Genomic DNA, 14,550 nt, shown 5'->3' with positions numbered 1-14,550 from the left:
GAAGTGAATCACAAACAGATTGGAGAAGGTTATCATGCCACTGTACTGGGCCATAGTACACCCCCACCTGGAATACTGCGTCCAGCACTGGTTGCCATACTTGAAGGACACGGTACTACTCGAAAGGGTCCAGAGAAGAGCAACTAAAATGGTTAAGGGGCTGGAGGAGTTGCCGTACAGTGAAAGATTAGAGAAACTGGGCCTCTTCTCCCTTAAAAAGAGGGGACATGATCGAAACGTTCAAGATAATGAAGGGAATAGACTTAGTAGATAAAGACAGGTTGTTCACCCTTTCCAAGGTAGGGAGAATGAAAGGGCACTCTCTAAAGTTAAAAGGGGATCGATTCCGTACAAACGTAAGGAAGTTCTTCTTCACCCAGAGAGTGGTAGAAAACTGGAACGTTCTCCAGAGGCTGTTATAGGGGAAAACACCCTCCAGGGATTCAAGACAAAGTTAGACAAGTCCTTGCTAAATCAGAATGTACGCAGGTAAGGCTAGACTCAGTTAGGGCACTGGTCTTTGACCTAAGGCCTAAGGACAGGAGCGGACTGCTGGGCATGATGGACCACTGGTCTGACCCAGCAACGGCAATTCTTATGTTCACTAAGAGTCACTTTGCTTCTCTGCCTCTATCCAATGGTCAATGGCTGGATTGGGTCTAGTCTGGATGATAAAGTAGGGTATGACTTCAGTGGTTAGCTATACACAATAAATTAAGGGGAGCAAGTATGAAGATTTATCTGGGCTTATTTTACTCCTTATTCTCCATCTAAATCAGCAATAGTGAATGCCACTTATTACGAAATTTCTTGGTGTGCAGATTTCAATGAAAATATTACAGTACTTTTCTCCACACTTACCACATAGAGCTGTTTCCACAGGGTGGCCCATTCCTGAAGTGTTGCTGTGACTTCAGTAACAATACAATCTTCATCTGGAACCACAGTTTCATACTGCCTATAAAAAAAACCAAACATACATGCTTTATTTACCAAAGTTTTGACTTAGGAAGTGTTAATAGGGTAAAAATAAATAAATTTGTAAATTACTCTTGGAAGCTGGCTTCCTAACAGAGTTGCAATTAAGGTTCATATGACTTATCATTCACCAAGTTGGAAAAAGCTTTCCCTAAGCCTTGAAGGGTAGAAGGGATGGGGAGGTGAAAGCAAGAAATCTCACCATGAGGTCATTTTCCCCCACTTAATATTCAAAAGATATTCCTTTACAGGATAATGTTTTCAAATAGCACAGTTACTTACCATAACAGGTGTTATCCTGAGATAGCAAGCAGATATTCTCACATGTGGGTGACATCATTCACGGAGCCCTGACACGGATATTGAAAAGTATCGTATCACTTTAAGCTTTAGAAAGAACATAAGAAGTGTCTCTGCTGGGTCAGACCAGAGGTTCATCGTGCCCAGCAGTCCACTCGCGCGGCGGCCCAACAGGTCCAGGACCTGCGTAGTAGTCCTCTATCTGTACCCCTCTATCCCCGTTTCCTTCAGAAAATTGTCCAATCCCTTCTTGAACCCTAATACTGTACTCTGTCCTATCACGCCCTCTGGAAGTGCATTCCAGGTGTCCACCATCCGTTGGGTGAAGAAAAACTTCCTAGCATTGGTTTTGAATCTGAACCCTTTCAACTTTTCTGAATGTCCTTTTGTTCTTGTAGTTTTCGAAAGTTTGAAGAAACTGTCCCTCTCTACTTTCTCTATGCCCTTCATGATCTTGTAAGTCTCTATCATATCCCTTCTAATTCTCCTCTTCTCCAGGGAAAAGAGCCCCAGTTTCTCCAGTCTCTCAGTGTATGAAAGGTTTTCCATACCCTTTATCAAACGTGTCGCTCTACTCTGAACCCTCTCGAGTATCACCATATCCTTCTTAAGATACGGCGACCAATACTGGACGCAGTACTCCAGATGCAGACGCACCATCGCCCGATACAACGCCAGGATAACTTATTTCGTTCTGGTTGTAATACCCTTTTTGATTATACCTTGCATTCTATTCGCTCTCTTAGCGGCCGCTGCGCACTGTGCCGACGACTTCATTGTCTTGTCCACTATTACCACCAAGTCCCTTTCCTGGGTACTCTCACTCAATAACATTCCTCCTACCTCGGGTTTTTGCTTTCTACATGCAATACTTTACATTTCTCTACATTGAACTTCATCTGCCATCTCGTCGCCCACTCCCCTAGCTTGTTCAGGTCCCTTTGTAATTCTTCGCAGTCCTCTTTAGTCTGAGCTAAATAGTTTGGTGTCGTCTGCAAATTTTATTATTTTGCACTTCGTCCCTGTTTCTAAGTCATGAATAGCAGCGGTCCGAGCACCAACCCCTGCGGAACACCACTCGTGATCTTCCTCCAGTCCAAGTAGTGGCCCTTCACTCCTACCCTCTGCTTCCTACCCACCAATCAATTCCTGATCCATCTATGTACGTCTCCTTCTACCCCATGGTTCTTCAGTTTCTGAAGTAGGCATTCATGGGGTACATTGTCAAAGGCTTTTTGGAAATCTAAATATACGATGTCTATGGGGTCCCCTTTGTCCATCCGCGCATGCACTAGTGTCTGCCCACCCAACACCAGCTCCCGAGGTCATCAGTTTTATGTCCAAGCAAAGATGTCAACTAGGGGAGGTGGGCGGGTTGTGAGAATATCTGCCTGCTGTCCCAGGATAATACCTGCTACGGTAAGTAGTTGCGCTTTATCCTTAGACAAGCAGGCAGCATATTCTCATATGTGGGACTTCCTAGCTCCAATAAAAGGTATGGAGGAATAGTTGGGTTCCAAGAACTCAGAAAAACTTGAGTTTGCCTCATAAACTTAGACCTAATGTCTGATGCGAGAGCACGGAGGCAAGGGAAATAACCTAACCGATAAAATGAAGAAAGGAACCTTATATGCTCCACTAGAGGTAAACGGAAAAGTCCGATAAAACCTATGTGCATAGAGGCTGAAAAATAATAAACGACCTCCTAGAGTCACTTGAATCTAAATATATGTGATAGATACGCCAAAAAGATTCAAGAAGCAAATAAGAGAGGCTACTGGCTAATGCACCAGCTGACCCAATGAAAAGTTGAAATCAGTCCTATTCTTGAGTAGATACGAATGAAAAGGGAAAGGAATTTCATAATCAAATATAAGCAAGATTTTCTTGAAAAGAATTATCATAGAGAAGCTGATGCCATTGAGCATAAAAACAGAATGACAGTGGCTTACTGTGAAGAAAAACCTCCTCATAAAAATATTTGTATTATTATTATTCTGTAATATCTCACGAAGGTTGAAAAAGTAACATAACAAGCCTTAAAACGAGAATATCAATAAAAACAGCAAGGGGAAGCATATTATCAAAATAATATGCCTGTAAGGTGAAACCCCTCAAAGATTTAACAAAGAAAGTGAGAATGGACTTGTGTAATATCCCTGTCAAAAACCAAAAGTTGGTTAAGTGGTTTTGACTGCTGTTTTTGTTTTTTTAAGTCTCCTGAAGAGGAGCTTAGTAAGGACAGACTACCACAAAAAAGGGGGCCTGAGCCCATGAAAGTGTATGTGTAGAAGGAAAGTAGTTGAACTTTTAAAACTACTGACCCCTGGTAATGGCTTGTTAGAAACTGTGGAATCAAATATATAGCACAATTACTTACCGTAACAGGTGTTATCCAGGGACAGCAGGCAGATATTCTTGACTGATGGGTGACGGCACCGACGGAGCCCCGGTACGGACAATTTTAGAGTGATTGCACTCTAAGAACTTTAGAAAGTTCTAGCTAGGCCGCACCGCGCGTGCGCGAGTGCCTTCCCGCCCGACAGAGGCGCGCGGTCCCCAGTTAGGATAAGCCAGCTAAGAAGCCAACCCGGGGAGGTGGGTGGGACGCAAGAATATCTGCCTGCTGTCCCTGGATAACACCTGTTACGGTAAGTAACTGTGCTTTATCCCAGGACAAGCAGGCAGCATATTCTTGACTGATGGGTGACCTCCAAGCTAACAAAAAGAGGGATGGAGGGAAGGTTGGCCATTAGGAAAACAAATTTTGTAAAACAGATTTGCCGAAGTGTCCATCCCGTCTGGAGAATGCATCCAGACAATAGTGAGATGTAAAAGTATGAACTGAGGACCAAGTAGCAGCCTTGCAGATTTCCTCAATAGGAGTGGAACGGAGGAAAGCTACAGACGCTGCCATAGCTCTAATCTTGTGGCCTGTGACAGAACCTTCCAGTGTCAGGCCCGACTGAGCATAACAGAAGGAAACGCAAGCGGCAAGCCAATTGGACAGGGTGCGTTTAGATACAGGATGACCCAACTTGTTAGGATCAAAGGACAAAAACAGTTGAGGAGATGATCTGTGAGGTTTGGTGCGATCAAGATAGTAAGCCAGAGCACGTTTACAATCCAAGGTATGCAAAGCCTGTTCACCTGGATTAGAATGAGGCTTTGGGAAAAAAACAGGTAGAACGATGGATTGGTTAAGATGAAACTCAGACACAACCTTAGGAAGGAATTTTGGATGTGTACGGAGAACGACCTTATCATGGTGAAAAACAGTGAAAGGTGGATCAGCCACCAGTGCATGGAGCTCACTGACCCTCCTGGCAGAAGTGAGAGCTATAAGAAAGACCACTTTCCAAGTTAGAAATTTAAAATGCGCTGTGGCCAAAGGCTCGAAAGGAGGCTTCATTAACGCAGAAAGAACCACATTAAGATCCCATACAACAGGAGGGGCCTTAAGAGGTGGCTTCACATTGAAAAGGCCCTTCATGAACCTTGAAACTAAGGGATGAGCTGAGAGGGGTTTTCCTTGAATCGGCTCATGGAAAGCTGCAATAGCACTAAGGTGGACCCTTATCGAAGAGGATTTAAGACCAGAGTCAGATAAGGACAACAGATAGTCCAACACCAGTCCCACTGCTGTAGACATGGGATTATGGTGATGTAACAGGCACCAGGAAGAAAACCGAGACCACTTTTGTTGGTAACATTGAAGAGTAGACGGTTTCCTGGAGGCATCAATAATAGAACGGACAGGCTGAGAAAGGAGAGCGTGAGCCGAAGTCAGCCCGAGAGATACCAAGCTGTCAGGTGCAGAGACTGTAAGTTGGGATGAAGCAGTGTTTGCTGATGCTGTGTAAGCAGTGAAGGAAACAGAGGAAGAGGTATGGGTTCCCTGGAACTGAGTTGAAGTAGAAGGGAAAACCAATGCTGTCTGGGCCACCGTGGAGCGATGAGAATCATGGTGGCTTGTTCCCTCTTGAGCTTGAATAAGGTGCGCAGCATGAGCGGAAGAGGAGGGAATGCATAAAGGAAGAGATTGGTCCAATCCAGGAGAAATGCATCGGGTTCCAGACGGTGAGGAGAGTAAAGTCTGGAGCAAAACAGGGGCAGTTGATGATTGTGGGGAGCTGCAAAAAGATCCACTTGAGGTGTGCCCCATTGGGAGAAAATGGACTGGAGAGTCGAGGGGTCGAGAGTCCATTCGTGAGGTTGAAGAATTCTGCTGAGATTGTCTGCTAAGCAATTCTGTTCCCCTTGGATGTAGACTGCTTTCAGGAATAAGTGACGAGCAGTCGCCCAGGTCCAAATCCTTAGAGCTTCCTGACATAAGGGATGGGATCCCGTCCCTCCCTGTTTGTTGATGTAGTACATTGCAACTTGATTGTCTGTGCAAATGAGAAGAACCTGAGGAAACAGGAGATGTTGGAAAGCTTTGAGGGCGTAAAACATCGCTCTGAGTTCCAGGAAATTGATGTGATGTTTCTTTTCCTGTGTGGTCCAAAATCCCTGAGTTTGGAACTCGTTCAAGTGAGCTCCCCATGCATAGGGGGAGGAATCCGTGGTGATGACCAGTTGATGAGGAGGTAGATGGAACAGTAGACCTCTGGATAGATTTGATGATTTCAACCACCAAAGAAGCGACTGTCGAAGAGACGAGGTCACAGATATGTGTTGTGAACAAGGATCCGTCGCTTATGACCACTGAGTCGCTAGGGTCCATTGAGGAGTACGCAGGTGGAGACGTGCGAAGGGAGTGACATGTACTGTGGAGGCCATGTGTCCCAAGAGCACCATCATGTGATTCGCAGAGATGGAAGGTTGCTGGAACACCTGCTGACAGAGATGAAGGATGGTGTGAAGGCGGTTTGGAGGAAGAAAAGCCCTCATCTGAACAGTATCCAGAATGGCTCCAATGAATTGAAGTCGCTGAGTTGGAATGAGGTGCGACTTGGGTAGATTGATTTCGAACCCCAACAGTCGAAGGAAGTAAATGGTCTGATCCGTGGCTTTGTGAACGGACTGAGGAGAAGGAGCCTTGATGAGCCAGTCGTCCAGGTAAGGGAAGACTTGAAAGTTGTGGGAGCGGAGATAAGCTGCGACCACAATCAGACATTTGGTGAATACCCTGGGCGAGGAGGCTAGGCCGAAGGGTAGCACCTTGTATTGGTAATGATGTTGGTTGACAAGAAAGCGAAGATATTGTCTGGACATCAGATGAATTGGAATGTGAGTATACGCCTCCTTGAGATCGAGGGAACATAGCCAGTCTTCCTGAGAGAGAAGAGGATATAGGGTGGCAAGAGATAACATCTTGAACTTCTCCTTGACCAGACATTTGTTGAGATCTCTGAGATCTAATATTGGTCTGAGATCTCCGGTCTTTTTGGGTACAAGAAAGTACCGGGAGTAAAATCCCAGGCCTTGCTGGTCCAGAGGAACTGGTTCGATGGCATTGAGAAGAAGGAGGGAGTGAACCTCCTGAGCGAGGAGGAGGGACTGAGCCTTGGTGGAAGCAGACTCTTTTGGCAGACTTACAGGTGGAGGAGTCTGAAAATTTAGGGAGTAGCCGTGGGCGATGATAGCAAGTACCCACTGGTCGGAGGTGATTGCTTCCCATCGAGATAGAAAAACTTGTAGTCGACCTCCTATGGGCTGAGGTAGAGGACACGAGGGAGGAAGACTGGCAATGTCCTGGAGAAAGGAGTCAAAAGGGCTGCGTCGACTTAGGTTGAGTAGCCGGTTTGACAGCAGGCTGCTGTTGTTGACGAGCCTGTTGTAGCTGCTGACGCTGTCTGCGAGGTTGAGGAGGATGAGGCTGAGCCGGTCGAGCAGAAAACCTCCTTTGATATGAAGGTTGTTGCCTGAATGGACGAGGAGGAGGAGGTTTCTTCTTGTTTTTCAACAAGGTGTCCCACCTAGTTTCATGGGCGGAGAGCTTTTGTGTGGTGGTATCCATGGACTCCCCAAACAGCTCATCCCCTAGGCAAGGAGCATTGGCAAGCCGGTCCTGATGGTTTACGTCCAGTTCTGAGGCCCGTAGCCATGCCAACCTTCTCATTGCTACAGAGATAGCAGTAGCTCGAGATGTCAGTTCAAAAGTATCATAAATAGAACGGACCATAAACTTCCTGAGTTGCAGAAGACTAGAGGTACATTGCTGAAAAGCAGGAAGTTTACGGTCCGGAATATACTTTTGAAAAGAGGTCACCTGTTGAATGAGGTGCTTCAGGTAAAACGAGAAGTGGAAAGCGTAATTACTTGAACGGTTGGCCAGCATGGCATTTTGGTAAAGACGCTTTCCAAATTTGTCCATGGCCTTTCCTTCCCTACCAGGAGGGACAGAGGCATACATACTGGCTCCTGCAGTCTTCTTTAGGGTTGACTCTACCAACAGGGATTCATGGGGAAGTTGGGGTTTGTCAAATCCAGGGATTGGAATCACTTTATATAGAGATTCTAGTTTTCTTGGGGCTCCTGGGATTGTCAAAGGAGTTTCAAGATTCTTATAAAAAGTTTCCCTCAAGATGTCATGGAGGGGTAACTTTAAAAACTCTTTAGGAGGTTGGTCAAAATCCAAGGCATCCAAAAATGCCTTGGATTTTTTAGAGTCAGACTCTAAAGGAATAGACAGGGTGTCTGACATCTCCTTTAAAAATTTTGTGAAGGAGGAGTGCTCTGGCTTAGCAGTAGTATCCTGCACCGATGGTTCCTCCTCATCAGATGTGTAATCCTCCTCGGTACCGAGGGGATCATCCGAATCGTCCCACAAGTCAGGGTCCCGTACCGATTGTAAACGGCCCTGGGAAAGTGGAGTCGATGTATCAGTATGTTTAGTCTTGCGTACCGATTTACCAGACCGAGTGGAGACGGTACCAGGGGAATGTAGTACGTTACGGGGTTCAGAGAACAGTACCGGTTCCGACCCCGTAGGAGTAGCATGCCGTTTTGGTTCTGCTGACAGAACAGGCATGGACAAAGATTTTTGTGGTGCCGAAACAGTCGATGCCAATAACAGAGGCTGTTCGACAGACAGCACCGAAGGCTCAGTCGGTACCGACACTGGAAGGTTCGGAGACAATAGAGCCGGGAGCAACTGTTGGAGTTGCTGCTTAAGCTGGACCTGGAGGATAGAGGCAATGCGCTCATCCAACGTTGGTCCCGATGGCACCGGTACCGGTTTTTTCTTGCTCGGTACCTTCGGTGCCGCTTGACGCTCGGGTGAAGTCGATTCCGATGAAGAGGCCGAGACTTCAATGGGAGCGGAGCGTTTACGGGGCCGGCGCTCAGTCTGCAGGACTTGGCTCACTGCATGCTCGACTGGCTGGCCTAGAACAGTAGGGGAAGGCTTCTTAGCCGGCTTACCTACAGGAGTCGACACCGACGATGGATCTGGCGGTGCCGAGGTAGTCGGAGTCGATTTGGAGGAAGTCGTCGACGTCGAAACCGGTGCAACTTCCATAGCGGTACCGAAAAGGATCCGCTGCTGAATTTGTCTATTTTTTAAAGTTCTTTTTTGTAAAGAACTACAGCGGGTGCAGGTTTCAGCCCTATGGTCCGGACCCAGACACTGGAGGCACCACTTGTGTGGGTCGGAAAGGGAGATAGGGCGTGCACACCGCTGACACTTTTTGAAACCCGGTGACGGGGGCATGAAGGGAAATACTGCTGTAGCAAAATCGAAGCCCGAGGCTTCGATGGTGCCAACAGGCCCCGCCGGGTCAGATTCGACAAAAAAAAGAAAAATAAGAATTTATTTTTTTTTTTTTTACACAAAAAGTAAAAAAGAAGGAAAGAAATAAAATATGAAGAGAAAATTACGCGCGAGCGGGAAGGCAAGTGAAATAGAAAAAAACTTCCAACAGCCGTTGGAAACACGCGTCTTCTTAGCTCCGCGGAATTAAGAAAACTGGGGACCGCGCGCCTCTGTCGGGCGGGAAGGCACTCGCGCACGCGCGGTGCGGCCTAGCTAGAACTTTCTAAAGTTCTTAGAGTGCAATCACTCTAAAATTGTCCGTACCGGGGCTCCGTCGGTGCCGTCACCCATCAGTCAAGAATATGCTGCCTGCTTGTCCTGGGATAAAAAATGTTACCCAAATAAAACAAGGAACGGAGAAATGAGTTATGATAGATGTGGTCCCTAATATAAGTGCCACATGAAACACAAGTATCTACAAAGATGACAGGAAAATCAAAGTAATAAACTTGTGTCACTGAACTCCTATACCCTCTTACTTTAATATCGAAGTGACATGTTTACACACACCTGCATTTTTAAATCTGATTTAGGCAAATGAGGCCTTGAGGCTACCACAGGCCACTCTATTTGGTTTAATAGTCTGCATGTTTATATATTGCTTATCCTGAAAGCCAGTTTTGTTTGCATCCCTCCAAATTTAGAGCTGCCTACCTATTAAAGTAAGATACACTACTTCCTTATTCTTAGCATCTTTCAAAGATGGGAGAGTAATTTAGATTTAGCTCACACCTTTTCAGTAGTTGCTCAAAGGTTAATTACATATAGATGCAGTAGGTATTTCCTATCCTTGAAGGGCTTACAATCTAAGTTTGTACCTGAGGTAATGAAGATTTAACTATTCCAAGATCACAAGGAACATCAATGAAATTTTAATCCTAGCCTCCCTAGTTCTTAGTCCACTGTTCTAACCATTAGCCTACTTCTGTTTTGTGCCATTCATATACTGTAAAACAAGTTAGTTCAAAATACTCAAAACTTACCGTGCCTTTAACGATGGTCATTAACTGGCTCCAGTCAGTATAGCATGGCAGTATTTTACCACGCAATTATGAGAATGGCTCAATGTGGTCTTTTCCAAGCTTCCTAGCAGCCTCTGACTTTGCCATGCAAATGTATTACAATGAGGTCATAAATATTAAAAAGGGAGTAAAATGGAGCACTCTGAGTGATTCTCCATCTTTCTCAGATGATTCTCGAAGCACAGCACCAGCTTTAGATGACCAAAAATTATTGGCTAGTCGGGAGGTGCCAGTATTGTGAAAAGTGTGTCTCAGACATGTGCTTCTGGTTGTGGCTCATTATAAATAAAAAAAATTAAAAATACACCATTCACATACATTATAGTAGTAGTATAATAGTTTTGGGGGGAAAAAATCTCAAAAGCACACGTCTCGGGCACGTATACTAAAGGCATGTCTTATGCGCGCTTGTTGAAAGCAGACGCTTGCACCTTCCCTTCCATCCAATAGCACTGGAATGCTTATGGTTGGCACAACAGCTACAAGTGGCATGTGCCTATGATGTGTGCATATAAGAACATAAGAACATAAGCAATGCCTCCGCTGGGTCAGACCTGAGGTCCATCGTGCCCAGCAGTCCACTCACGCGGCGGCCCAACAGGTCAAGGACCTGTGCAGTAATCCTCTATCTATACCCCTCTATCCCCTTTTCCAACAGGAAATTGTCCAATCCTTTCTTGAACCCCAGTAAAGTACTCTGCCCTATTACGCTCTCTGGAAGCGCATTCCAGGTGTCCACCACACGTTGGGTAAAGAAAAACTTCCTAGCATTCGTTTTGAATCTGTCCCCCTTCAACTTTTCTTAATGCCCTCTTGTTCTTTTATTCTTTGAAAGTTTGAAGAATCTGTCCCTCTCTACTCTCTCTATGCCCTTCATGATCTTGTGCTCCAATGTCCACGATATTTTTCCCTAAGGCGTAGCTTTTTCCCGGCACATGCACACATTTATGCCTCTTTCCGTGGACTATTCTGCGCATGTGCCAATCACTATCACCAGCAACTCATCTCATGTAAACTCGGTGACCCTCTGTAAACTCCTGTGAACTTAATTTGCATGCGCGGTGGTTCGAGAATAACGCGTCTTTTTTAAATCATTACATTTACAGCTACAACAGCAGCCCGTCTGATTTTACCGGCGATATTAGGGAATCTGGTCCTTAGAACAACAGCTGAGCCACTTCCCACCTGCTGCTCTGTTTCACTGATGCAGCTTGTACTTTAATCATCAAGAAAAGATCACTGATCCCTCTGCAAAGTTATAGTGTGAGCTCCAGAAATTATAAGCTTTAGAAATCTTCTGGAATGTCTGTATACTACCTAGTAGTTCAGCACAGTATAGGAAGTATAGTATAAATACTTCCATACTTAGCTGACATGTCACATCTCTCAGGCATTAATTTTGTGACTCAAGAATGATTTAAAAAAACAAAAACCCCAAAAAACTTAAACGCTATTAATTTCAAAACAGGAATCTACCTTTCACAGGAGCTGTCCAAATCACGGTGCTTAATGAAAATGAAATGCATTTGAATAAACTGATAGGTTTATTGGTCATTCTTCTTGATTATATGCTCTCAGTTTTAAAAATCCTGCATACAGGGGGCGTAGCTTCGACGCGTGCCAAGATGGCTGTGTAATTGATCTGCTCCGCGGAGTCAGGCTAATTATGGAGCTATTAGTGGGGAAAAATTGTAGAGAGTCATATTAGAGGAGTTATTGTTGATAAAAGAATGGTTTCAGGTAAACAAAATAAAACTTCTTTGGCGGGAGCTGGCTCAGGTAGTGTCAAGCGATCAAAAGTAGAAGTGACATCTCCTCAGCTAGTACCATTACCATCGGAAGAAGTGGAGAACAAAGACCTTATGAGAGAAATACAGAAAATACAAGAGATTGTCTTAGAAAATTCAAAAAATATAAAAGAAGTTAAGGATGAACTGGCAAGTTTAACATAAAGGTTGAATGTAGTGGATTTGAAGATGGATCACTTGGAGAAACGTGTGGAAAAAACTGAAGCAGAAGTAGTGCAGTATAAAACTGTTCACAAGGAAATTGATTTATTAAAAAAGGAATTGGAAGATTTGTCGAATCGTGAAATGAGGAGCAATTTAAGGGTACTTGGTTTACCTGAGGGGATAGAAAAAAGTGATCCGATTGCCTTTTTACTTAATTTTTTACCGAAGATTCTGCCAATTCAGAGCAAGTTTCCGTTGGAAATAGAACGGGCGTATAGGATCCCAATGAAAAGGTTAAGTAATCAAAAAGGACCGCGTCCCTTGATCTTTAAAATGCTTAGATACCAGCAAGCAGCAGAAATACTTAAATTGGCTAAAAAAAATAAAAATCTGAAGTGTCAGGACTCAAAGATTTTTATTGTTCCTGATTTTGCCAAAGTGACTGCTTATAAAAGAAAACAGTTGTTGGATTTGCGCCCACAATTAAGGGCATTGGGAGCTAGATATGGATTGGTATACCCAGCAGTTATGCGAGTTACCTATGAAAATAAAACCTTTAGTTTCGAGGATGCAGCAAAGTTAAAGGAATTTGTGGATCAGTGTGAATTGCCTATGAATACATAAGACGGACTTTGGAAATATATAACTTATGATCTTTTTTCTTATATCTTAATTATTATAATTTGTTGGTTTTTCATGATTTTTGAGGACGTCACCCACATGTAGAGAATATGCTGCCTGCTTGTCCTAGGATAAATGTTATTACATGTTATAGTACATGATATATAGGTTTGGTTGGGTGGGTGAGGGATAAAACTAATTTTAGAAATTGTTGTAGAATTTCAAGTGATGTGATATTTTAAATGTGAAACATTTTATGTACACTTGTTAAATGCAAAATGAATAAAGATTTAAAAAAAAAAATCCTGCATTCAGTTGACAGTGGGGTTCTTGCACAAGATTTCTGTAACAGAATATTCCACAAATTGACCACTCAGACACACTATCATATACATAAGGTGCTGAGCAGTACAGGTCTTCAAATCAAAGGGAATTTAATGGCAACCATACACATGAAACAATGTCATGACTCGACAGGGGCCGTGTTTCAGCTAAAAGGCCTGCCACAAGAGTCCTAGAGTCTCATAAACTGAATCAATTCACATGTAGTAGTAATAAATCTGCAGTTTTGAAAAAGATAGAATCATAAGTCGCACAAAAAAACAACACTTTTATATCAACTTCATTCAGGACACAATGCATAAAATTTCATAAGAATTGGCCGATTTCTGTGGAAGAGATGACAAAAAACATTTGGTGTGCTTTTTTTCAGTTCACAGTGTATATAGCCAAAACAGTCATCAGAAAACTGATCATTTATTAAATAAATATTATATAAAAATCATTCTTAAGTATAATACCTTAGTAATATATGGGTTACACTGACCACAAAAGGAAGTCTTCAGGGTTCCATATTAAATACAGGTATCTCCATAATGGAAAGCTCTCTAACTTCATAGAAGTTCTATATAAATCCCAGCACAAATGCTGACTTCCTGGAGCCTAATAAAATTGCAACATCCTCACTTGATAATGAAAGAAGATATACCAAAGAATCACCATTAATCTTTCTCCAGACCTTGCATTTCTTTCAAACTGGCAAAACATGTTAACACAGCTCCACATAGTTTCTATATCTGGAAGTTAATGCTGACCTCTGGGTTGTTCCAACATCTTTTATTCATATGAAATAAATGCAGAGTCTGGAGATTTTATTACAGAATTTATATATCGCTCTCTTACATTCTAGGCAGTGTACAAAAAAAACATTCATAATAGGCACACAATGAACTAAATCAGACAAATAATAATAAAATGTTATTAAAACATATATAAATCTTCATAAATTACTCTGCTGCCAGCAGCAATTAATACAATGAATCCTGATTGGTAGATTGACAGAGCTTTTTGGTGCTCTGTGAAGTTTTGTAGTTGTTATACGACAATTTTTTCTAGGATCTTCGATATAAATGGGAGGTTTGAGACTGGTCTGAGGTTGCTTGTTTGATCTGGATCTGCGTTTGGGTTTTTTAAGATAAGATAGACTACTGCGGTTTTCCAGGTCACAGATACTTCTCCAGATGTTAGGGACTTATTGATTGATTGATTGATTGATTGATTGATTAGAGGGAGAATTGAGTTTAGGAATGCTTCTTTAGCAGATATCAGTAGGTTTGCTGGGCAGGGATCTAAGGTTGAGCCTGATGGGCATAGTGAGTCAACTGTTTTGTTCAGGTCCGCGTGAAAGATTGTTTTAAAGTGGCAGAGGGTGTTTGCTTGAGTTGGTGTAATAGTAGTGGTGATTAGCAGCTGAGTCAAGGTTAGAGTGGATTTTTTTGTACTTTTTCATGGAAGAAGTTGGACAGTGTTTCACTGTCTAGGCTTCTTTGTGGGGATTGGCTGGTTCCTTGGGATGCAGTAAAGAAATTCTTAGTTAGTGCAAATATTTTTCTGGATCTGTTTGGAGCTTTTAGTAAGA

At 43.3% G+C, this 14,550-nt stretch overlaps 1 protein-coding gene across 3 annotated transcripts in view; it reads right to left on the bottom strand.

Moving 5' to 3' along the window:
• Positions 1-14,550, bottom strand: part of DOCK3 (dedicator of cytokinesis 3) — a 694,894-nt gene that overhangs the window by 619,822 nt on the left and 60,522 nt on the right. For all 3 annotated transcript variants that reach the window (XM_033926008.1, XM_033926006.1, XM_033926007.1), the window contains exon 5: positions 862-958. In XM_033926008.1, the coding sequence (XP_033781899.1) occupies positions 862-958 (97 nt within the window). The remainder of the gene's footprint in view (positions 1-861; positions 959-14,550) is intronic.

The sequence above is a fragment of the Geotrypetes seraphini genome, chromosome 17 (genome assembly GCF_902459505.1).
Source record: "Geotrypetes seraphini chromosome 17, aGeoSer1.1, whole genome shotgun sequence".
In the NCBI taxonomy this organism is placed as follows: domain Eukaryota; kingdom Metazoa; phylum Chordata; class Amphibia; order Gymnophiona; family Dermophiidae; genus Geotrypetes; species Geotrypetes seraphini.
Note: the sequence above shows the minus strand (reverse complement) of the source record. Positions and strands in the feature narration are given on the sequence as shown.